Source organism: Oncorhynchus mykiss, unplaced genomic scaffold (assembly GCF_013265735.2).
Source record: "Oncorhynchus mykiss isolate Arlee unplaced genomic scaffold, USDA_OmykA_1.1 un_scaffold_576, whole genome shotgun sequence".
Taxonomy (NCBI): Eukaryota; Metazoa; Chordata; class Actinopteri; order Salmoniformes; family Salmonidae; genus Oncorhynchus; species Oncorhynchus mykiss.
In genome coordinates, this window is record NW_023494023.1 from 1 (window position 1) to 23,056 (window position 23,056).

The window sequence follows — 23,056 nt, forward strand, 5'->3', positions numbered from 1 at the left end:
GTCGCAGCTTCAGAGGTGGCGTCGTCGCCAGACGGGCCGGTCGCAGCTTCAGAGGTGGCGTCGTCGCCAGACGGGCCGGTCGCAGCTTCAGAGGTGGCGTCGTCGCCAGACGGGCCGGTCGCAGCTTCAGAGGTGGCGTCGTCGCCAGACGGGCCGGTCGCAGCTTCAGAGGTGGCGTCGTCGCCAGACGGGCCGGTCGCAGCTTCAGAGGTGGCGTCGTCGCCAGACGGGCCGGTCGCAGCTTCAGAGGTGGCGTCGTCGCCAGACGGGCCGGTCGCAGCTTCAGAGGTGGCGTCGTCGCCAGACGGGCCGGTCGCAGCTTCAGAGGTGGCGTCGTCGCCAGACGGGCCGGTCGCAGCTTCAGAGGTGGCGTCGTCGCCAGACGGGCCGGTCGCAGCTTCAGAGGTGGCGTCGTCGCCAGACGGGCCGGTCGCAGCTTCAGAGGTGGCGTCGTCGCCAGACGGGCCGGTCGCAGCTTCAGAGGTGGCGTCGTCGCCAGACGGGCCGGTCGCAGCTTCAGAGGTGGCGTCGTCGCCAGACGGGCCGGTCGCAGCTTCAGAGGTGGCGTCGTCGCCAGACGGGCCGGTCGCAGCTTCAGAGGTGGCGTCGTCGCCAGACGGGCCGGTCGCAGCTTCAGAGGTGGCGTCGTCGCCAGACGGGCCGGTCGCAGCTTCAGAGGTGGCGTCGTCGCCAGACGGGCCGGTCGCAGCTTCAGAGGTGGCGTCGTCGCCAGACGGGCCGGTCGCAGCTTCAGAGGTGGCGTCGTCGCCAGACGGGCCGGTCGCAGCTTCAGAGGTGGCGTCGTCGCCAGACGGGCCGGTCGCAGCTTCAGAGGTGGCGTCGTCGCCAGACGGGCCGGTCGCAGCTTCAGAGGTGGCGTCGTCGCCAGACGGGCCGGTCGCAGCTTCAGAGGTGGCGTCGTCGCCAGACGGGCCGGTCGCAGCTTCAGAGGTGGCGTCGTCGCCAGACGGGCCGGTCGCAGCTTCAGAGGTGGCGTCGTCGCCAGACGGGCCGGTCGCAGCTTCAGAGGTGGCGTCGTCGCCAGACGGGCCGGTCGCAGCTTCAGAGGTGGCGTCGTCGCCAGACGGGCCGGTCGCAGCTTCAGAGGTGGCGTCGTCGCCAGACGGGCCGGTCGCAGCTTCAGAGGTGGCGTCGTCGCCAGACGGGCCGGTCGCAGCTTCAGAGGTGGCGTCGTCGCCAGACGGGCCGGTCGCAGCTTCAGAGGTGGCGTCGTCGCCAGACGGGCCGGTCGCAGCTTCAGAGGTGGCGTCGTCGCCAGACGGGCCGGTCGCAGCTTCAGAGGTGGCGTCGTCGCCAGACGGGACGGTCGCAGCTTCAGAGGTGGCGTCGTCGCCAGACGGGCCGGTCGCAGCTTCAGAGGTGGCGTCGTCGCCAGACGGGCCGGTCGCAGCTTCAGAGGTGGCGTCGTCGCCAGACGGGCCGGTCGCAGCTTCAGAGGTGGCGTCGTCGCCAGACGGGCCGGTCGCAGCTTCAGAGGTGGCGTCGTCGCCAGACGGGCCGGTCGCAGCTTCAGAGGTGGCGTCGTCGCCAGACGGGCCGGTCGCAGCTTCAGAGGTGGCGTCGTCGCCAGACGGGCCGGTCGCAGCTTCAGAGGTGGCGTCGTCGCCAGACGGGCCGGTCGCAGCTTCAGAGGTGGCGTCGTCGCCAGACGGGCCGGTCGCAGCTTCAGAGGTGGCGTCGTCGCCAGACGGGCCGGTCGCAGCTTCAGAGGTGGCGTCGTCGCCAGACGGGCCGGTCGCAGCTTCAGAGGTGGCGTCGTCGCCAGACGGGCCGGTCGCAGCTTCAGAGGTGGCGTCGTCGCCAGACGGGCCGGTCGCAGCTTCAGAGGTGGCGTCGTCGCCAGACGGGCCGGTCGCAGCTTCAGAGGTGGCGTCGTCGCCAGACGGGCCGGTCGCAGCTTCAGAGGTGGCGTCGTCGCCAGACGGGCCGGTCGCAGCTTCAGAGGTGGCGTCGTCGCCAGACGGGCCGGTCGCAGCTTCAGAGGTGGCGGCGTCGCCAGACGGGCCGGTCGCAGCTTCAGAGGTGGCGGCGTCCTCCGAGGACATGCGCCTCAGCTTCTCCTCAGAGGACAGGGCATCATTTGCCGGAGAGCTACCATGGTTTGGAGAAGCTTGGGATTCTACTTCATTGGTCTCTAAATACTCTTGAGAAAAAACAAAAGGAACAGTTGGGTATTCTACAGCAACACATCTGTTCTACACGGTCTAGGCCAAATTGCTAATCGAATTTTGAGCAACATGAACCCTACAGTTTTCAAAGTATATGTTTCAGGCCGTACCTTCTCTGGCTTGTTTAGCGTCAGACCCTATGGATCGGAGCAAGGCCAGGGCATGCACAATGGAGACGTCATTTGATGACAGCTCTGAAAAATGTAGGTTAAGGTTTGACAACATTATTTAGACTGAGTTACTCTATGCTGTTGAATGAGTGTCAAACACAGCAGCACCATAGACAGTGACAAAGAACATAGCTAGAAGGGTTGCGGAAAGAAACACTTACCTCCAAGTCTCCTCTGCAGAGAGACTTGATCTTGCTTCTGGGACTTTCCAACAGGGTAACAAGAAACTGAGGAGAAAGTGTTGACAGAAGTTGAGTTCACACAAAATAGCTACATATATTAATAGCAGTGAAGAATAAAAGATGACCAACGCGGAAGATACAGACAGTCAAATATTAATACCCAACTTATAAAGTTAAGCATATTTACCAAACAAATCCCTTAAACATTAGTGAACCAACCTTTGACAACCCCCACAGTCATCACAACGAGCAGCAATTCTCTCACACCTCCCATGATGATGAAAATAGTCTGTGTTATCAACAGGTAATGTCTTCCCATGGCCTGTATGAGGCTTATATATGACAAACATGGCTTAACGATCAATTAACAAGCTTGATTGAGTTGTTACGTTCAGATAGAAATAGACCATGTAGAACATATGTTGATTCTTATCAAGTTGGTGGGCAGGCAATCTTTTCTACTCCATATATTGCATTTATATCTGTAATGATTAACCCTAATGGTCTCAGATCAGCATTAGAAAGAAGTAGGCCTAATTATTTTAGGTGTAATCTTCAAAGATATTAGGGGGAAATAAACACTGTACCCAAATCCACGTTTTACAATGCTCCTGGGAAATGGGTAGGCCTCCACCTATAGTCCTTCACAGTTTTACAGCTGTGATATATTTATTTATTTACATAGATCACATACATAAATAAATATGTTAGCTGTAGGTAGCGTTGAGATAAAATTCCCATATTCTATTGCTACTAACATAAATCCTAATATATCATGTTTTCCTCATTTGCTCTGTAGGAGGTTCGTCATATGAAGGACATTCAAGTGGATGTGACCCCTAACCTGCAATAGGGGCTCAGTGAGGTGACAGACATCCTGTAATGGATCTCCAGCTAGTGTCTGAGGACCTGGAGAAGGCTGTGTCTACAGCTGTGGGGCAGGACAAGCATGGTATGAAGGATTTTATTGTTATGGATAGTCATCTCCAATCTGTTCAAATATCACTGTTGTTGATAACACACATTACCAAAATGATTCACACTTGTCTTCCTATTTCCACATAATCTGTCATGGTTCCCCACCCCAACAGGGCATAAAACCAACCTCTCTTTATTGCTACTGCTAATACACCCAAATCCAACAGCGTTTGAGTATCTTTTTGCTGTTCTTCTAACCCTGAATGGCAACATTTTATCCTAGTACACAAGCATGTCACTTTATCCATCCACACCCACTCTACTGCCGCATGGCCACTGCGGCTGAGACTTTCACCCTCTCGTTACAGGTATAGCAGGTAACCAACCCCGCCCGGGTCTTACCACCTAGGACTTACCCTTTGCAGGTACCTGCCTGCTCGGGCTTACCTTCCGGGACTCACCCTATTCTTATAGTACAAGCAGGAACCAACCTACTCGGGATTTACCCCCTAGGAGTTACCCTCTACAGGTTTGGGTTTACCTTCCGGGACTTACCATATACCACAAAGCTACGACCGGTCGTAATACAATGGGACTACTGAATAAGCTCAGGCTTTCTAGGTTCGTACCCTATAATTGGTTCAGCCTACGACTCTCATCTCCCCAAGATGTCAGAATTAGTGATAACGGGTGTAGGAACTTTGCTTACCTTGTTTCTGTTTCACTGTTTCTTAATCTCTAGTTCGACTGCAAATCGCGGTGAACCCTGCTCGCAGTGCCAACTGTTAGGTTCTAATTCTCAGAGTAAAAACTCGACGGACACTATGAATGCTTGAACCAAGTTTATTCTTCCCAGAGGGTCAAGACAGCTGCATTAGACAAAAAACATATTCACACAAGCACTGATATTTAATCCTCTCTCCAATGCTGAGTCTGCTCCTACACCTCTAAACAGCCAATGCATCTCTGTTGCTAGACAGAACCTTGGTGATATCTGTTCTTCCTCAATTCATCTGACCTGACCGCTACCCCAAAGTGCTCACTCCTCCCCAACTCAAGGCTGACATGGTGATTGGTACCAGACTGTGTCTCTTCTCATCCCAGAGGATCCCACCCATAGGATGCCTGATGGCTAACAATAACATATCCTGACATAATGTAAACGTTATACATTAAGCTCTCTCCCTCAGTGACATGAATTAGTATATTTCATATTCTCAGAACCCAACAGTAGGTTTTAAGGTGTGGCTGCATGTTTGTCGTGGACGCATCGTCACTCTTGATGTTCTTTTTCCAAGTCTGAACTGGCCGTTCTTGTCTTTCCTCAACTAATTGAAACCTCAGGGACAGACATCCTGAACGACTCTGATGTCAGAGCTCCCATCAGCCCTCTACACCTCGCTGTGAGTAAAGCCTACCTGCTCCTGTAGTGGTCTCCATATGACAAATGGCACCCTATTCCCTATTTAGTACACTACGTTTGACCAGAACCTTATAGGCCCTGATCAAAAGTAGTTCACTACATAGGGAATAGGGTGCTATCGGGGATGCAAGCATGGTGTAGATTTTCCACAGGAAGTTGACTGTCCAGACAGACTTACACACCATATTCCGATCTATTCCCGATTAGTGTAAAATACATATTCTACACAGTGATGATGAGGATGATTTCCTTATTTTGCCATTTGAGTTAATCAACCTCAGAAGAGAAGTAGAGTTTTTGTTTCTCAATCCCACGCTTGGCAGGAACCTCCGATGTTGATGCTGGGCGGGAGCAAAAATGGGCTCCCGATTGAAAGACTCTGGTCTACTTTAGAGGTCTAGCACTGTATTTCTGTTCAGGCGTACCACGGGTCTACTCTAGGACATTGATTATATTAAGAGTGAATATCTATTCAGGCGTACCACAGTCACCACCATGCTATGGAGGTCCTGGTTCAGTCTCTGCTGGATCTAGACGTGAGGGACAGCCAGGGGCGCACCCCTCTGGACCTGGATGACTTTCACTTTAGCAGTAATAAATTCATGAACTTCTTTGAGGAAAAGATTATGATTATTAGAAAGCAAATTTTGGACTCCTCCTTAAATCTGCGTATTCCTTCAAAGCTCAGTTGTCCTGAGTCTGCACAACTCTGCCAGGAGCTAGGATCAAGAGAGACGCTCAAGTGTTTTAGTACTATATCTCTTGACACAATGATGAAAATAATCATGGCCTCTAAACCTTCAAGCTGCATACTGGACCCTATTCCAACTAAACTACTGAAAGAGCTGCTTCCTGTGCTTGGCCCTCCTATGTTGAACATAATAAACGGCTCTCTATCCACCGGATGTGTACCAAACTCACTAAAAGTGGCAGTAATAAAGCCTCTCTTGAAAAAGCCAAACCTTGACCCAGAAAATATAAAAATCTATCGGCCTATATCGAATCTTCCATTCCTCTCAAAAATTTTAGAAAAGGCTGTTGCGCAACAAGTCACTGCCTTCCTGAAGACAAACAATGTATACGAAATGCTTCAGTCTGGTTTTAGACCCCATCATAGCACTGAGACGGCACTTGTGAAGGTGGTAAATTACATTTTAATGGCATCGGACCGAGGCTCTGCATCTGTCCTCGTGCTCCTAGACCTTAGTGCTGCTTTTGATACCATCGATCACCACATTCTTTTGGAGAGATTGGAAACCCAAATTGGTCTACACGGACAAGTTCTGGCCTGGTTTAGATCTTATCTGTCGGAAAGATATCAGTTTGTCTCTGTGAATGGTTTGTCCTCTGACAAATCAACTGTAAATTTCGGTGTTCCTCAAGGTTCCGTTTTAGGACCACTATTGTTTTCACTATATATTTTACCTCTTGGGGATGTTATTCGAAAACATAATGTTAACTTTCACTGCTATGCGGATGACACACAGCTGTACATTTCAATGAAACATGGGAAGCCCCAAAATTGCCCTTGCTAGAATAATGTGTTTCAGACATAAGGAAGTGGATGGCTGCAAACGTTCTACTTTTAACTCGGACAAAACAGAGATGCTTGTTCTAGGTCCCAAGAAACAAAGAGATCTTCTGTTGAATCTGACAATTAATCTTAATGGTTGTACAGTCGTCTCAAATAAAACTGTGAAGGACCTCGGCGTTACTCTGGACCCTGATCTCTCTTTTGAAGAACATATCAAGACCATTTCAAGGACAGCTTTTTTCCATCTACGTAACATTGCAAAAATCAGAAACTTTCTGTCCAAAAATTATGCAGAAAAATTTATCCATGCTTTTGTCACTTCTAGGTTAGACTACTGCAATGCTCTACTTTCCGGCTACCCGGATAAAGCACTTAGTTAGTGCTAAATACGGCTGTTAGACTAGAACCAAAAAATGTGATCATATTACTCCAGTGCTAGCGTCTCTACACTGGCTTCCTGTCAAGGGCTGATTTCAAGGTTTTACTGCTAACCTACAAAGCATTACATGGGCTTGCTCCTACCTATCTCTCTGATTTGGTCCTGCCGTACATACCTACACGTATGCTACGGTCACAAGACGCAGGCCTCCTAGTTGTCCCTAGAATTTCTAAGCAAACAGCTGGAGGCAGGGCTTTCTCCTATAGAGCTCCATTTTTATGGAACGGTCTGCCTACCCATGTCAGAGACGCAAACTCGGTCTCAACCTTTAAGTCTCTACTGAAGACTCATCTCTTCAGTGGGTCATATGATTGAGTGTAGTCTGGCCCAGGAGTGGGAGGGTGAACGGAAAGGCTCTGGAGCAACGAACCGCCCTTGCTGTCTCTGCCTGGCCGGTTCCCCTCTTTCCACTGGGATTCTCTGCCTCTAACCCTATTACAGGGGCTGAGTCACTGGCTTACTGGGGCTCTCTCATGCCGTCCCTGGAGGGGGTGCGTCACCTGAGTGGGTTGATTCACTGATGTGGTCACCCCCCCCCCCCCCCCCCACCCCCCACCCCCACCTTGGGTTGTGCCGTGGCGGAGGTCTTTGTGGGCTATACTCAGCCTTGTCTCAGGATGGTAAGTTGGTGGTTGAAGATATTCCTCTAGTGGTGTGGGGGCTGTGCTTTGGCAAAGTGGGTGGGGTTATATCCTTCCTGTTTGGCCCTGTCCGGGGGTGTCCTCGGATGGGGCCACAGTGTCTCCTGACCCCTCCTGTCTCAGCCTCCAGTATTTATGCTGCAGTAGTTTATGTGTCGGGGGGCTAGGGTCAGTTTGTTATATCTGGAGTACTTCTCCTGTCCTATTCGGTGTCCTGTGTGAATCTAAGTGTGCGTTCTCTAATTCTCTCCTTCTCTCTTTCTCTCTCTCGGAGGACCTGAGCCCTAGGACCATGCCCCAGGACTACCTGACATGATGACTCCTTGCTGTCCCCAGTCCACCTGGCCGTGCTGCTGCTCCAGTTTCAACTGTTCTGCCTGTGATCATTATTATCTGACCATGCTGGTCATTTATGAACATTTGAACATCTTGGCCATGTTCTGTTATAATCTCCACCCGGCACAGCCAGAAGAGGACTGGCCATCCCACATATGCTCTCTCTAATTCTCTCTTTATTTCTCTCTCTCGGAGGACCTGAGCCCTAGGACCATGCCCCAGGAATACCTGACATGATGACTCCTTGCTGTCCCCAGTCCACCTGACTGTGCTGCTGCTCCAGTTTCAACTGTTCTGCCTTATTATTATTCGACCCTGCTGGTCATTTATGAACATTTGAACATCTTGGCCATGTTCTGTTATAATCTCCACCCGGCACAGCCAGAAGAGGACTGGCCACCCCACATAGCCTGGTTCCTCTCTAGGTTTCTTCCTAGGTTTTGGCCTTTCTAGGGAGTTTTTCCTAGCCACCGTGCTTCTACACCTGCATTGCTTGCTGTTTGGGGTTTTAGGCTGGGTTTCTGTACAGCACTTTGAGATATCAGCTGATGTATGAAGGGCTATATAAATAAATTTGATTTGATTCACAGAGACTGTAACGGTTTTCTTCTATCTCCTCCTCTGACGAGGAGGTGTAGCAAGGATCGGACCAAAATGCAGCGTGTTAATTTTCATACATGTTTAATAACGAATAAACACGAACAATACAAAACCGAAACAGCCTAGACTGGTGCAAAATAACACAGAAACAGGAACAATCACCCACGAAACACTCAAAGAATATGGCTGCCTAAATATGGTTCCCAATCAGAGACAACGATAAACACCTGCCTCTGATTGAGAACCACTCCAGACAGCCATAGACTATACTAGATAACCCTACTATAATACAATCCCAATACCTACCAAAAAAAACCAAGACAAAACACACCACATAATAAACCCATGTCACACCCTTGCCTGACCAAAATAATAAAGAAAACACAAAATACTAAGACCAGGGCGTGACAGAGACAAACTGATATCTTTCCGACAGATAAGATCTACAGATCTACCAGGCCAGAACTTGTCCGTATAGACCAATTTGGGTTTCCAATCTCTCCAAAAGAATGTGGTGATCGATGGTATCAAAAGCAGCACTAAGGTCTAGGAGCACGAGGACAGATGCAGAGCCCAGGTCTGATGCCATTAAAAGGTAATTTACCACCTTCACAAGTGCAGTCTCAGTGCTATGATGGGGTCTAAAACCAGACTGAAGCATTTCGTATACATTGTTTGTCTTCAGGAAGGCAGTGAGTTGCTGCGCAACAGCCTTTTCTAAACATTTTGAGAGGAATGGAAGATTCGATATAGGCCGATAGTTTTTTATATTTTCTGGGTCAAGGTTAGGCTTTTTCAAGAGAGGCTTTATTACTGCCACTTTTAGTGAGTTTGGTGCACATCCGGTGGATAGAGAGCCGTTTATTATGTTCAACATAGGAGGGCCAAGCACAGGAAGCAGCTCTTTCAGTAGTTTAGTTGGAATAGGGTCCAGTATGGAGCTTGAAGGTTTAGAGGCCATGATTATTTTCATCATTGTGTCAAGGGATATAATACTAAAACACTTGAGTGTCTCTCTTGATCCTAGGTCCAGGCAGAGTTGTGCAGACTCAGGACAACTGAGCTTTGAAGGAATACGCAGATTTAAAGAGGAGTCCGTAATTTACTTTCTAATCATCATCTTTTCCTCAAAGAAGTTCATGAATTTATTACTGCTGAGGTGAAAGCCATCCTCTCTTGGGGAATGCTGCTTTTTAGTTAGCTTTGCGACAGTATCAAAAACGAATTTCGGATTGTTCTTATTTTCCTCAATTAAGTTGGAAAAATAGGATGATCGAGCAGCAGCAAGGGCTCTTCGATACTGCACGGTACTGTCTTTCCAAGCTAGTCGGAAGACTTCCAGTTTGGTGTGGCGCCATTTCCGTTCCAATTTTCTGGAAGCTTGCTTCAGAGCTCGGGTATTTTCTGTATACCAGGGAGCTAGTTTCTTATGAGAAATGTTTTTAGTTTTTAGGGGTGCAACTGCATCTAGGGTATTGCGCAAGGTTAAATTGAGTTCCTCAGTTAGGTGGTTAACTGATTTTTGTCCTCTGGCGTCCTTGGGTAGACAGAGGGAGTCTGGAAGGACATCAAGGAATCTTTGTGTTGTCTGTGAATTTATAGCACGACTTTTGATGTTCCTTGGTTGGGGTCTGAGCAGATTATTTGTTGCAATTGCAAACGTAATAAAATGGTGGTCCGATAGTCCAGGATTATGAGGGAAAACATTAAGATCCACAACATTTATTCCATGGGACAAAACTAGGTCCAGAGTATGACTGTGACAGTGAGTAGGTCCAGAGACATGTCGGCTGATTATTCGTTTTAAGTCTAATACTGCGGGTAATGGAGTCGCCAATGACTAGAGTTTTCAATTTGTCAGAGCTAATGGTGGGAAGCTTCGGCGTCTCTGACCCCGTAACGGGAGGAGTAGAGACAAGAGAAGGCTCGGCCTTTGACTCCGACTCGCTGCTTAATGGGGAAAACCGGTTGAAGTTTGTCGGCTGAATGAGCGACACCGGTTGAGCATTCCTACAGCATTTCTCTCCAGAAACCGTGAGAAAGTTGTCCGGCTGCGGGGACCGTGCGAGGGGATTTATACTAACGTTACTATCTGTACTTACTGGTGGCACAGACGCTGTTTCATCCTTTCCTACACTGAAATTACCCTTGCCTAACGATTGCGTCTGAAGCTGGGCTTGTAGCACAGCTATCCTCACCGTAAGGCGATCGTTCTCCTGTATGAGTACAGCGACTGCAATTAGAAGGCATCATGTTAATGTTACTACTTAGCTTCGGCTGTTGGAGGTCCTGACGAACCATGTCCAGATAAAGCGTCCGGAGTATGAGGATTCTGTGTTATGCACTATAGCCCGTTACCATATGTGATTTAATATTATCTGCTGTTGGCTTGTGTGGATGTATGTATGTGTTATGCAACATAGCTGACTTGAACCATTGTTCAGTTTCAGGGCCATGGGCCTTTCTCATGATGGAAAAATACAGAACTGTGCAATGAGTTGGGGGGGGCACATTCAGAACAGTCTTTTGTTAGATAACAGGAGCCAGGTGCCTGATAACTGCATATTCTACACAGCTACAACGACTGACCGCTGAAGCGCTTAAGGGGCTGGGACCAGCCTCTGCGCCAACAATCAACGATGGGCTGGGTGAGTCTAAACCACGCCCAGTCTACTCTGACAGGCCGGCTCGGAAGCAGGAACTGTCAGAGTATATTAAATATCTTTGTCAGGAACAAGTCAGTTCTGTTTTGCCCTGCGAGGTGGGACAGAGCCCATATATACGAAAATTGCATTTACCACTTATTGCTTAGCTAATAAAAGCCTCATTGTGATATTTATCCTGATACCAGATTCGAATTGACGCAACCCTGACACGAGTGAAAAAATTGAGGGAAAAACCAAAAATATAAACGGTAATTAAAAAGTAAAAACCGTAAAGTTGTCAGGTAGAAAAGTAGGCAACAAAACACCGCAACACGTAAACAAGTCTGCAAGTTGTGACCGGAAATGGCGTCAAAATGCTGTTGAGGTATCATGTGATGCTACTAGCATAAATGGACCAACACTGAGCACATGTAGCTTAAGTCAATTGGTAATTTAAAACACAGGGGTCTGAGTAATATTGCTGGCGCATGGATATAATGCAAAATAAATGTTGCCATCACCCCAGTTACTCAAGTCAGGTCATACACCTCAACTCCAAGTAGGAACCACCAAAACAATACAGAGGACACAAGTATTACAGTTAATGTTTAATTGAGCCAAAACAAGCAAATGCAGTTACACACTGGACTAGAGTACCCATGAACTCTTGCATGTCCCACGTCAGATATCCATGGCGTCGTCGCCGGACGGGCCGGTCGCAGCTTCAGAGGTGGCGTCGTCGCCAGACGGGCCGGTCGCAGCTTCAGAGGTGGCGTCGTCGCCAGACGGGCCGGTCGCAGCTTCAGAGGTGGCGGCGTCGCCAGACGGGCCGGTCGCAGCTTCAGAGGTGGCGGCGTCGCCAGACGGGCCGGTCGCAGCTTCAGAGGTGGCGGCGTCGCCAGACGGGCCGGTCGCAGCTTCAGAGGTGGCGGCGTCGCCAGACGGGCCGGTCGCAGCTTCAGAGGTGGCGGCGTCGCCAGACGGGCCGGTCGCAGCTTCAGAGGTGGCGGCGTCGCCAGACGGGCCGGTCGCAGCTTCAGAGGTGGCGGCGTCGCCAGACGGGCCGGTCGCAGCTTCAGAGGTGGCGGCGTCGCCAGACGGGCCGGTCGCAGCTTCAGAGGTGGCGGCGTCGCCAGACGGGCCGGTCGCAGCTTCAGAGGTGGCGGCGTCGCCAGACGGGCCGGTCGCAGCTTCAGAGGTGGCGGCGTCGCCAGACGGGCCGGTCGCAGCTTCAGAGGTGGCGGCGTCGCCAGACGGGCCGGTCGCAGCTTCAGAGGTGGCGGCGTCGCCAGACGGGCCGGTCGCAGCTTCAGAGGTGGCGGCGTCGCCAGACGGGCCGGTCGCAGCTTCAGAGGTGGCGGCGTCGCCAGACGGGCCGGTCGCAGCTTCAGAGGTGGCGGCGTCGCCAGACGGGCCGGTCGCAGCTTCAGAGGTGGCGGCGTCGCCAGACGGGCCGGTCGCAGCTTCAGAGGTGGCGGCGTCGCCAGACGGGCCGGTCGCAGCTTCAGAGGTGGCGGCGTCGCCAGACGGGCCGGTCGCAGCTTCAGAGGTGGCGGCGTCGCCAGACGGGCCGGTCGCAGCTTCAGAGGTGGCGTCGTCGCCAGACGGGCCGGTCGCAGCTTCAGAGGTGGCGTCGTCGCCAGACGGGCCGGTCGCAGCTTCAGAGGTGGCGTCGTCGCCAGACGGGCCGGTCGCAGCTTCAGAGGTGGCGTCGTCGCCAGACGGGCCGGTCGCAGCTTCAGAGGTGGCGTCGTCGCCAGACGGGCCGGTCGCAGCTTCAGAGGTGGCGTCGTCGCCAGACGGGCCGGTCGCAGCTTCAGAGGTGGCGTCGTCGCCAGACGGGCCGGTCGCAGCTTCAGAGGTGGCGTCGTCGCCAGACGGGCCGGTCGCAGCTTCAGAGGTGGCGTCGTCGCCAGACGGGCCGGTCGCAGCTTCAGAGGTGGCGTCGTCGCCAGACGGGCCGGTCGCAGCGTCAGAGGTGGCGTCGTCCGAGGACACGCGCCTCAGCTTCTCCTCAGAGGACAGGGCATCATTTGCCGGAGAGCTACCATGGTTTGGAGAAGCTTGGGATTCTACTTCATTGGTCTCTAAATACTCTTGAGAAAAAACAAAAGGAACAGTTGGGTATTCTACAGCAACACATCTGTTCTACACGGTCTAGGCCAATTTGCTAATCGAATTTTGAGCAACATGAACCCAACAGTTTTCAAAGTATATGTTTCAGGCCGTACCTTCTCTGGCTTGTTTAGCGTCAGACCCTATGGATCTGAGCAAGGCCAGGGCATGCACAATGGAGACGTCATTTGATGACAGCTCTGAAAAATGTAGGTTAAGGTTTGACAACATTATTTAGACTGAGTTACTCTATGCTGTTGAATGAGTGTCAAACACAGCAGCACCATAGACAGTGACAAAGAACATAGCTAGAAGGGTTGCGGAAAGAAACACTTACCTCCAAGTCTCCTCTGCAGAGAGACTTGATCTTGCTTCTGGGACTTTCCAACAGGGTAACAAGAAACTGAGGAGAAAGTGTTGACAGAAGTTGAGTTCACACAAAATAGCTACATATATTAATAGCAGTGAAGAATAAAAGATGACCAACGCGGAAGATACAGACAGTCAAATATTAATACCCAACTTATAAAGTTAAGCATATTTACCAAACAAATCCCTTAAACATTAGTGAACCAACCTTTGACAACCCCCACAGTCATCACAACGAGCAGCAATTCTCTCACACCTCCCATGATCATGAAAATAGTCTGTGTTATCAACAGGTAATGTCTTCCCATGGCCTGTATGAGGCTTATATAGGCCACTAATGACCTTAGTTTACCTGACAAACATGGCTTAACGATCAATTAACAAGCTTGATTGAGTTGTTACGTTCAGATAGAAATAGACCATGTAGAACATATGTTGATTCTTATCAAGTTGGTGGGCAGGCAATCTTTTCTACTCCATATATTGCATTTATATCTGTCATGATTAACCCTAATGGTCTCAGATCAGCAGTAGAAAGAAGTATTCCTAATTATTTTAGGTGTAATCTTCAAAGATATTAGGGGGAAATAAACACTGTACCCAAATCCACGTTTTACGTTTTTCAGACAGTGAGAGAGAAGAGGGAGGGATAGGGGGAAGCACAACAGGCCCACACTCATCCTCTCGTACCACCAGGTTCCCTTCCAGCAGATACTGGACTTCAGAGGAACTTCTGCTGCTATACCCCATCTTTACCTTTACCCACAAAGGTCCTAAACGGTAGAAAGTGTCCGGCCAACAGACAGACGCACACCTTATGACGGCAATAACCTGTAGTCCAAGGGGATAGTAGCACTTCACTGAGAGCAAAACAGACAGGGACCAAAAGATGTGGAAGAAGCAATTAGGAGGCCTGCGTCTTGTGACCGTAGCGTACGTGTAGGTATGTACGGCAGGACCAAATCAGAGAGATAGGTACGAGCAAGCCCATGTAATGCTTTGTAGGTTAGCAGTAAAACCTTGAAATCAGCCCTTGCCTTGACAGGAAGCCAGTGTAGGGAGGCTAGCACTGGAGTAATATGATATATTTTTGGGGTTCTAGTCAGGATTCTAGCAGCCGTATTTAGCACTAACTGAAGTTTATTTAGTGCTTTATCCGGGTAGCCGGAAAGTAAGAGCATTGCAGTAGTCTAACCTAGAAGTGACAAAAGCATGGATACATTTTTCTGCATCATTTTTGGACAGAAAGTTTGATTTTTGCAATGTTACGTAGATGGAAAAAAGCTGTCCTTGAAACAGTCTTGATATGTTCTTCAAAAGAGAGATCAGGGTCCAGAGTAACGCCGAGGGCCTTCACAGTTTTATTTGAGACGACTGTACAGCCATTAAGATTAATTGTCAGATTCAACAGAAGATCTCTTTGTTTCTTGGGACCTAGAACAAGCATCTCTGTTTTGTCCGAGTTTAAAAGTAGAACGTTTGCAGCCATCCACTTCCTTATGTCTGAAACACATGCTTCTAGCGAGGGCAATTTTGGGGCTTCACCATGTTTCATTGAAATGTTCAGCTGTGTGTCATCCGCATAGCAGTGAAAGTTAACATTATGTTTTCGAATGACATCCCCAAGAGGTAAAATATATAGTGAAAATCAATAGTGGTCCTAAAACGGAACCTTGAGGAACATCGAAATTTACAGTTGATTTGTCAGAGGACAAACCATTCACAGAGACTGTAACAGTTTTCTTCTATCTCCTCCTCTGACGAGGAAGGCAGAGGCTGCGCAACAGCCTTTTCTAAACATTTTGAGAGGAATGGAAGATTCGATATAGGCCGATAGTTTTTTATATTTTCTGGGTCAAGGTTTGGCTTTTTCAAGAGAGGCTTTATTACTGCCACTTTTAGTGAGTTTGGTACACATCCGGTGGATAGAGAGCCGTTTATTATGTTCAACATAGGAGGGCCAAGCACAGGAAACAGCTCTTTCAGTAGTTTAGTTGGAATAGGGTCCAGTATGGAGCTTGAAGGTTTAGAGGCCATGATTATTTTCATCATTGTGTCAAGGGATATAGTACTAAAACACTTGAGTGTCTCTCTTGATCCTAGGTCCTGGCAGAGTTGTGCAGACTCAGGACAACTGAGCTTTGAAGGAATACGCAGATTTAAAGAGGAGTCCGTAATTTACTTTGTAATAATCATCTTTTCCTCAAAGAAGTTCATGAATTTATTACTGCTGAGGTGAAAGCCATCCTCTCTTGGGGAATGCTGCTTTTTAGTTAGCTTTGCGACAGTATCAAAAACGAATTTCGGATTGTTCTTATTTTCCTCAATTAAGTTGGAAAAATAGGATGATCGAGCAGCAGCAAGGGCTCTTCGATACTGCACGGTACTGTCTTTCCAAGCTAGTCGGAAGACTTCCAGTTTGGTGTGGCGCCATTTCCGTTCCAATTTTCTGGAAGCTTGCTTCAGAGCTCGGGTATTTTCTGTATACCAGGGAGCTAGTTTCTTATGAGAAATGTTTTTAGTTTTTAGGGGTGCAACTGCATCTAGGGTATTGCGCAAGGTTAAATTGAGTTCCTCAGTTAGGTGGTTAACTGATTTTTGTCCTCTGGCGTCCTTGGGTAGACAGAGGGAGTCTGGAAGGACATCAAGGAATCTTTGTGTTGTCTGTGAATTTATAGCACGACTTTTGATGTTCCTTGGTTGGGGTCTGAGCAGATTATTTGTTTCAATTGCAAACGTAATAAAATGGTGGTCCGATAGTCCAGGATTATGAGGGAAAACATTAAGATCCACAACATTTATTCCATGGGACAAAACTAGGTCCAGAGTATGACTGTGACAGTGAGTAGGTCCAGAGACATGTCGGCTGATTATTCGTTTTAAGTCTAATACTGCGGGTAATGGAGTCGCCAATGACTAGAGTTTTCAATTTGTCAGAGCTAATGGTGGGAAGCTTCGGCGTCTCTGACCCCGTAACGGGAGGAGTAGAGACAAGAGAAGGCTCGGCCTTTGACTCCGACTCGCTGCTTAATGGGGAAAACCGGTTGAAGTTTGTCGGCTGAATGAGCGACACCGGTTGAGCATTCCTACAGCATTTCTCTCCAGAAACCGTGAGAAAGTTGTCCGGCTGCGGGGACCGTGCGAGGGGATTTATACTAACGTTACTATCTGTACTTACTGGTGGCACAGACGCTGTTTCATCCTTTCCTACACTGAAATTACCCTTGCCTAACGATTGCGTCTGAAGCTGGGCTTGTAGCACAGCTATCCTCACCGTAAGGCGATCGTTCTCCTGTATGAGTACAGCGACTGCAATTAGAAGGCATCATGTTAATGTTACTACTTAGCTTCGGCTGTTGGAGGTCCTGACGAACCATGTCCAGATAAAGCGTCCGGAGTATGAGGATTCTGTGTTATGCACTATAGCCCGTTACCATATGTGATTTAATATTATCTGCTGTTGGCTTGTGTGGATGTATGTATGTGTTATGCAACATAGCTGACTTGAACCATTGTTCAGTTTCAGGGCCATGGGCCTTTCTCATGATGGAAAAATACAGAACTGTGCAATGAGTTGGGGGGGGCACATTCAGAACAGTCTTTTGTTAGATAACAGGAGCCAGGTGCCTGATAACTGCATATTCTACACAGCTACAACGACTGACCGCTGAAGCGCTTAAGGGGCTGGGACCAGCCTCTGCGCCAACAATCAACGATAGGCTGGGTGAGTCTAAACCACGCCCAGTCTACTCTGACAGGCCGGCTCGGAAGCAGGAACTGTCAGAGTATATTAAATATCTTTGTCAGGAACAAGTCAGTTCTGTTTTGCCCTGCGAGGTGGGACAGAGCCCATATATACGAAAATTGCATTTACCACTTATTGCTTAGCTAATAAAAGCCTCATTGTGATATTTATCCTGATACCAGATTCGAATTGACGCAACCCTGACACGAGTGAAAAAATTGAGGGAAAAACCAAAAATATAAACGGTAATTAAAAAGTAAAAACCGTAAAGTTGTCATGTAGCAACAAAACACCGCAACACGTAAACAAGTCTGCAAGTTGTGACCGGAAATGGCGTCAAAATGCTGTTGAGGTATCATGTGATGCTACTAGCATAAATGGACCAACACTGAGCACATGTAGCTTAAGTCAATTGGTAATTTAAAACACAGGGGTCTGAGTAATATTGCTGGCGCATGGATATAATGCAAAATAAATGTTGCCATCACCCCAGTTACTCAAGTCAGGTCATACACCTCAACTCCAAGTAGGAACCACCAAAACAATACAGAGGACACAAGTATTACAGTTAATGTTTAATTGAGCCAAAACAAGCAAATGCAGTTACACACTGGACTAGAGTACCCATGAACTCTTGCATGTCCCACGTCAGATATCCATGGCGTCGTCGCCGGACGGGCCGGTCGCAGCTTCAGAGGTGGCGTCGTCGCCAGACGGGCCGGTCGCAGCTTCAGAGGTGGCGTCGTCGCCAGACGGGCCGGTCGCAGCTTCAGAGGTGGCGTCGTCGCCAGACGGGCCGGTCGCAGCTTCAGAGGTGGCGTCGTCGCCAGACGGGCCGGTCGCAGCTTCAGAGGTGGCGTCGTCGCCAGACGGGCCGGTCGCAGCTTCAGAGGTGGCGTCGTCGCCAGACGGGCCGGTCGCAGCTTCAGAGGTGGCGTCGTCGCCAGACGGGCCGGTCGCAGCTTCAGAGGTGGCGTCGTCGCCAGACGGGCCGGTCGCAGCTTCAGAGGTGGCGTCGTCGCCAGACGGGCCGGTCGCAGCTTCAGAGGTGGCGTCGTCGCCAGACGGGCCGGTCGCAGCTTCAGAGGTGGCGTCGTCGCCAGACGGGCCGGTCGCAGCTTCAGAGGTGGCGTCGTCGCCAGACGGGCCGGTCGCAGCTTCAGAGGTGGCGTCGTCGCCAGACGGGCCGGTCGCAGCTTCAGAGGTGGCGTCGTCGCCAGACGGGCCGGTCGCAGCTTCAGAGGTGGCGTCGTCGCCAGACGGGCCGGTCGCAGCTTCAGAGGTGGCGTCGTCGCCAGACGGGCCGGTCGCAGCTTCAGAGGTGGCGTCGTCGCCAGACGGGCCGGTCGCAGCTTCAGAGGTGGCGTCGTCGCCAGACGGGCCGGTCGCAGCTTCAGAGGTGGCGTCGTCGCCAGACGGGCCGGTCGCAGCTTCAGAGGTGGCGTCGTCGCCAGACGGGCCGGTCGCAGCTTCAGAGGTGGCGTCGTCGCCAGACGGGCCGGTCGCAGCTTCAGAGGTGGCGTCGTCGCCAGACGGGCCGGTCGCAGCTTCAGAGGTGGCGTCGTCGCCAGACGGGCCGGTCGCAGCTTCAGAGGTGGCGTCGTCGCCAGACGGGCCGGTCGCAGCTTCAGAGGTGGCGTCGTCGCCAGACGGGCCGGTCGCAGCTTCAGAGGTGGCGTCGTCGCCAGACGGGCCGGTCGCAGCTTCAGAGGTGGCGTCGTCGCCAGACGGGCCGGTCGCAGCTTCAGAGGTGGCGTCGTCGCCAGACGGGCCGGTCGCAGCTTCAGAGGTGGCGTCGTCGCCAGACGGGCCGGTCGCAGCTTCAGAGGTGGCGTCGTCGCCAGACGGGCCGGTCGCAGCTTCAGAGGTGGCGTCGTCGCCAGACGGGCCGGTCGCAGCTTCAGAGGTGGCGTCGTCGCCAGACGGGCCGGTCGCAGCTTCAGAGGTGGCGTCGTCGCCAGACGGGCCGGTCGCAGCTTCAGAGGTGGCGTCGTCGCCAGACGGGCCGGTCGCAGCTTCAGAGGTGGCGTCGTCGCCAGACGGGCCGGTCGCAGCTTCAGAGGTGGCGTCGTCGCCAGACGGGCCGGTCGCAGCTTCAGAGGTGGCGTCGTCGCCAGACGGGCCGGTCGCAGCTTCAGAGGTGGCGTCGTCGCCAGACGGGCCGGTCGCAGCTTCAGAGGTGGCGTCGTCGCCAGACGGGCCGGTCGCAGCTTCAGAGGTGGCGTCGTCGCCAGACGGGCCGGTCGCAGCTTCAGAGGTGGCGTCGTCGCCAGACGGGCCGGTCGCAGCTTCAGAGGTGGCGTCGTCGCCAGACGGGCCGGTCGCAGCTTCAGAGGTGGCGTCGTCGCCAGACGGGCCGGTCGCAGCTTCAGAGGTGGCGTCGTCGCCAGACGGGCCGGTCGCAGCGTCAGAGGTGGCGTCGTCCGAGGACACGCGCCTCAGCTTCTCCTCAGAGGACAGGGCATCATTTGCCGGAGAGCTACCATGGTTTGGAGAAGCTTGGGATTCTACTTCATTGGTCTCTAAATACTCTTGAGAAAAAACAAAAGGAACAGTTGGGTATTCTACAGCAACACATCTGTTCTACACGGTCTAGGCCAATTTGCTAATCGAATTTTGAGCAACATGAACCCAACAGTTTTCAAAGTATATGTTTCAGGCCGTACCTTCTCTGGCTTGTTTAGCGTCAGACCCTATGGATCTGAGCAAGGCCAGGGCATGCACAATGGAGACGTCATTTGATGACAGCTCTGAAAAAATGTAGGTTAAGGTTTGACAACATTATTTAGACTGAGTTACTCTATGCTGTTGAATGAGTGTCAAACACAGCAGCACCATAGACAGTGACAAAGAACATAGCTAGAAGGGTTGCGGAAAGAAACACTTACCTCCAAGTCTCCTCTGCAGAGAGACTTGATCTTGCTTCTGGGACTTTCCAACAGGGTAACAAGAAACTGAGGAGAAAGTGTTGACAGAAGTTGAGTTCACACAAAATAGCTACATATATTAATAGCAGTGAAGAATAAAAGATGACCAACGCGGAAGATACAGACAGTCAAATATTAATACCCAACTTATAAAGTTAAGCATATTTACCAAACAAATCCCTTAAACATTAGTGAACCAACCTTTGACAACCCCCACAGTCATCACAACGAGCAGCAATTCTCTCACACCTCCCATGATCATGAAAATAGTCTGTGTTATCAACAGGTAATGTCTTCCCATGGCCTGTATGAGGCTTATATAGGCCACTAATGACCTTAGTTTACCTGACAAACATGGCTTAACGATCAATTAACAAGCTTGATTGAGTTGTTACGTTCAGATAGAAATAGACCATGTAGAACATATGTTGATTCTTATCAAGTTGGTGGGCAGGCAATCTTTTCTACTCCATATATTGCATTTATATCTGTAATGATTAACCCTAATGGTCTCAGATCAGCAGTAGAAAGAAGTATTCCTAATTATTTTAGGTGTAATCTTCAAAGATATTAGGGGGAAATAAACACTGTACCCAAATCCACGTTTTACGTTTTTCAGACAGTGAGAGAGAAGAGGGAGGGATAGGGGGAAGCACAACAGGCCCACACTCATCCTCTCGTACCACCAGGTTCCCTTCCAGCAGATACTGGACTTCAGAGGAACTTCTGCTGCTATACCCCATCTTTACCTTTACCCACAAAGGTCCTAAACGGTAGAAAGTGTCCGGCCAACAGACAGACGCACACCTTATGACGGCAATAACCTGTAGTCCAAGGGGATAGTAGCACTTCACTGAGAGCAAAACAGACAGGGACCAAAAGATGTGGAAGAAGCAATTAGGAGGCCTGCGTCTTGTGACCGTAGCGTACGTGTAGGTATGTACGGCAGGACCAAATCAGAGAGATAGGTACGAGCAAGCCCATGTAATGCTTTGTAGGTTAGCAGTAAAACCTTGAAATCAGCCCTTGCCTTGACAGGAAGCCAGTGTAGGGAGGCTAGCACTGGAGTAATATGATATATTTTTGGGGTTCTAGTCAGGATTCTAGCAGCCGTATTTAGCACTAACTGAAGTTTATTTAGTGCTTTATCCGGGTAGCCGGAAAGTAAGAGCATTGCAGTAGTCTAACCTAGAAGTGACAAAAGCATGGATACATTTTTCTGCATCATTTTTGGACAGAAAGTTTGATTTTTGCAATGTTACGTAGATGGAAAAAAGCTGTCCTTGAAACAGTCTTGATATGTTCTTCAAAAGAGAGATCAGGGTCCAGAGTAACGCCGAGGGCCTTCACAGTTTTATTTGAGACGACTGTACAGCCATTAAGATTAATTGTCAGATTCAACAGAAGATCTCTTTGTTTCTTGGGACCTAGAACAAGCATCTCTGTTTTGTCCGAGTTTAAAAGTAGAACGTTTGCAGCCATCCACTTCCTTATGTCTGAAACACATGCTTCTAGCGAGGGCAATTTTGGGGCTTCACCATGTTTCATTGAAATGTTCAGCTGTGTGTCATCCGCATAGCAGTGGAAGTTAACATTATGTTTTCGAATGACATCCCCAAGAGGTAAAATATATAGTGAAAATCAATAGTGGTCCTAAAACGGAACCTTGAGGAACATCGAAATTTACAGTTGATTTGTCAGAGGACAAACCATTCACAGAGACTGTAACAGTTTTCTTCTATCTCCTCCTCTGACGAGGAAGGCAGAGGCTGCGCAACAGCCTTTTCTAAAAATTTTGAGAGGAATGGAAGATTCGATATAGGCCGATAGTTTTTTATATTTTCTGGGTCAAGGTTTGGCTTTTTCAAGAGAGGCTTTATTACTGCCACTTTTAGTGAGTTTGGTACACATCCGGTGGATAGAGAGCCGTTTATTATGTTCAACATAGGAGGGCCAAGCACAGGAAACAGCTCTTTCAGTAGTTTAGTTGGAATAGGGTCCAGTATGGAGCTTGAAGGTTTAGAGGCCATGATTATTTTCATCATTGTGTCAAGGGATATAGTACTAAAACACTTGAGTGTCTCTCTTGATCCTAGGTCCTGGCAGAGTTGTGCAGACTCAGGACAACTGAGCTTTGAAGGAATACGCAGATTTAAAGAGGAGTCCGTAATTTACTTTCTAATCATCATCTTTTCCTCAAAGAAGTTCATGAATTTATTACTGCTGAGGTGAAAGCCATCCTCTCTTGGGGAATGCTGCTTTTTAGTTAGCTTTGCGACAGTATCAAAAACGAATTTCGGATTGTTCTTATTTTCCTCAATTAAGTTGGAAAAATAGGATGATCGAGCAGCAGCAAGGGCTCTTCGATACTGCACGGTACTGTCTTTCCAAGCTAGTCGGAAGACTTCCAGTTTGGTGTGGCGCCATTTCCGTTCCAATTTTCTGGAAGCTTGCTTCAGAGCTCGGGTATTTTCTGTATACCAGGGAGCTAGTTTCTTATGAGAAATGTTTTTAGTTTTTAGGGGTGCAACTGCATCTAGGGTATTGCGCAAGGTTAAATTGAGTTCCTCAGTTAGGTGGTTAACTGATTTTTGTCCTCTGGCGTCCTTGGGTAGACAGAGGGAGTCTGGAAGGACATCAAGGAATCTTTGTGTTGTCTGTGAATTTATAGCACGACTTTTGATGTTCCTTGGTTGGGGTCTGAGCAGATTATTTGTTTCAATTGCAAACGTAATAAAATGGTGGTCCGATAGTCCAGGATTATGAGGGAAAACATTAAGATCCACAACATTTATTCCATGGGACAAAACTAGGTCCAGAGTA

At 49.7% G+C, this 23,056-nt stretch overlaps 3 protein-coding genes and 1 long non-coding RNA gene across 4 annotated transcripts; 1 reads left to right on the top strand and 3 right to left on the bottom strand.

The window, feature by feature from the left end:
• Positions 1-527: 527 nt before the first annotated feature.
• LOC110517477 (polysialoglycoprotein-like) lies at positions 528-2,815 on the bottom strand (the record flags this gene model as incomplete). Its single annotated transcript, XM_036974461.1, has 4 exons — positions 528-2,164; positions 2,300-2,383; positions 2,521-2,586; positions 2,761-2,815. Coding segments are annotated over 4 exons (1,842 nt in total), but the record flags the coding sequence as incomplete, so codon positions are not given.
• Positions 2,816-2,920: 105 nt separating this feature from the next.
• LOC118959992 lies at positions 2,921-5,572 on the top strand. The gene is made up of 3 exons (XR_005048256.1): positions 2,921-3,493; positions 4,804-4,862; positions 5,206-5,572. It is a non-coding gene; the product is annotated as an uncharacterized LOC118959992 (long non-coding RNA).
• A 6,186-nt stretch (positions 5,573-11,758) lies between these two features.
• LOC118936265 (polysialoglycoprotein-like) lies at positions 11,759-13,844 on the bottom strand. The gene is made up of 4 exons (XM_036974466.1): positions 13,770-13,844; positions 13,530-13,595; positions 13,309-13,392; positions 11,759-13,173 (listed from the first exon to the last, which is right to left on the bottom strand). The coding sequence occupies exons 1-4, from the start codon at positions 13,828-13,830 to the stop codon at positions 11,759-11,761; spliced, it is 1,626 nt and encodes a 541-aa protein (XP_036830361.1). The 5' UTR covers positions 13,831-13,844.
• Positions 13,845-17,954: 4,110 nt separating this feature from the next.
• On the bottom strand, positions 17,955-20,495 carry LOC118959989 (polysialoglycoprotein). The gene is made up of 5 exons (XM_036974465.1): positions 20,435-20,495; positions 20,195-20,260; positions 19,973-20,056; positions 19,723-19,837; positions 17,955-19,257 (listed from the first exon to the last, which is right to left on the bottom strand). The coding sequence occupies exons 1-5, from the start codon at positions 20,493-20,495 to the stop codon at positions 17,955-17,957; spliced, it is 1,629 nt and encodes a 542-aa protein (XP_036830360.1).
• Between the last annotated feature and the right edge of the window lie 2,561 nt (positions 20,496-23,056).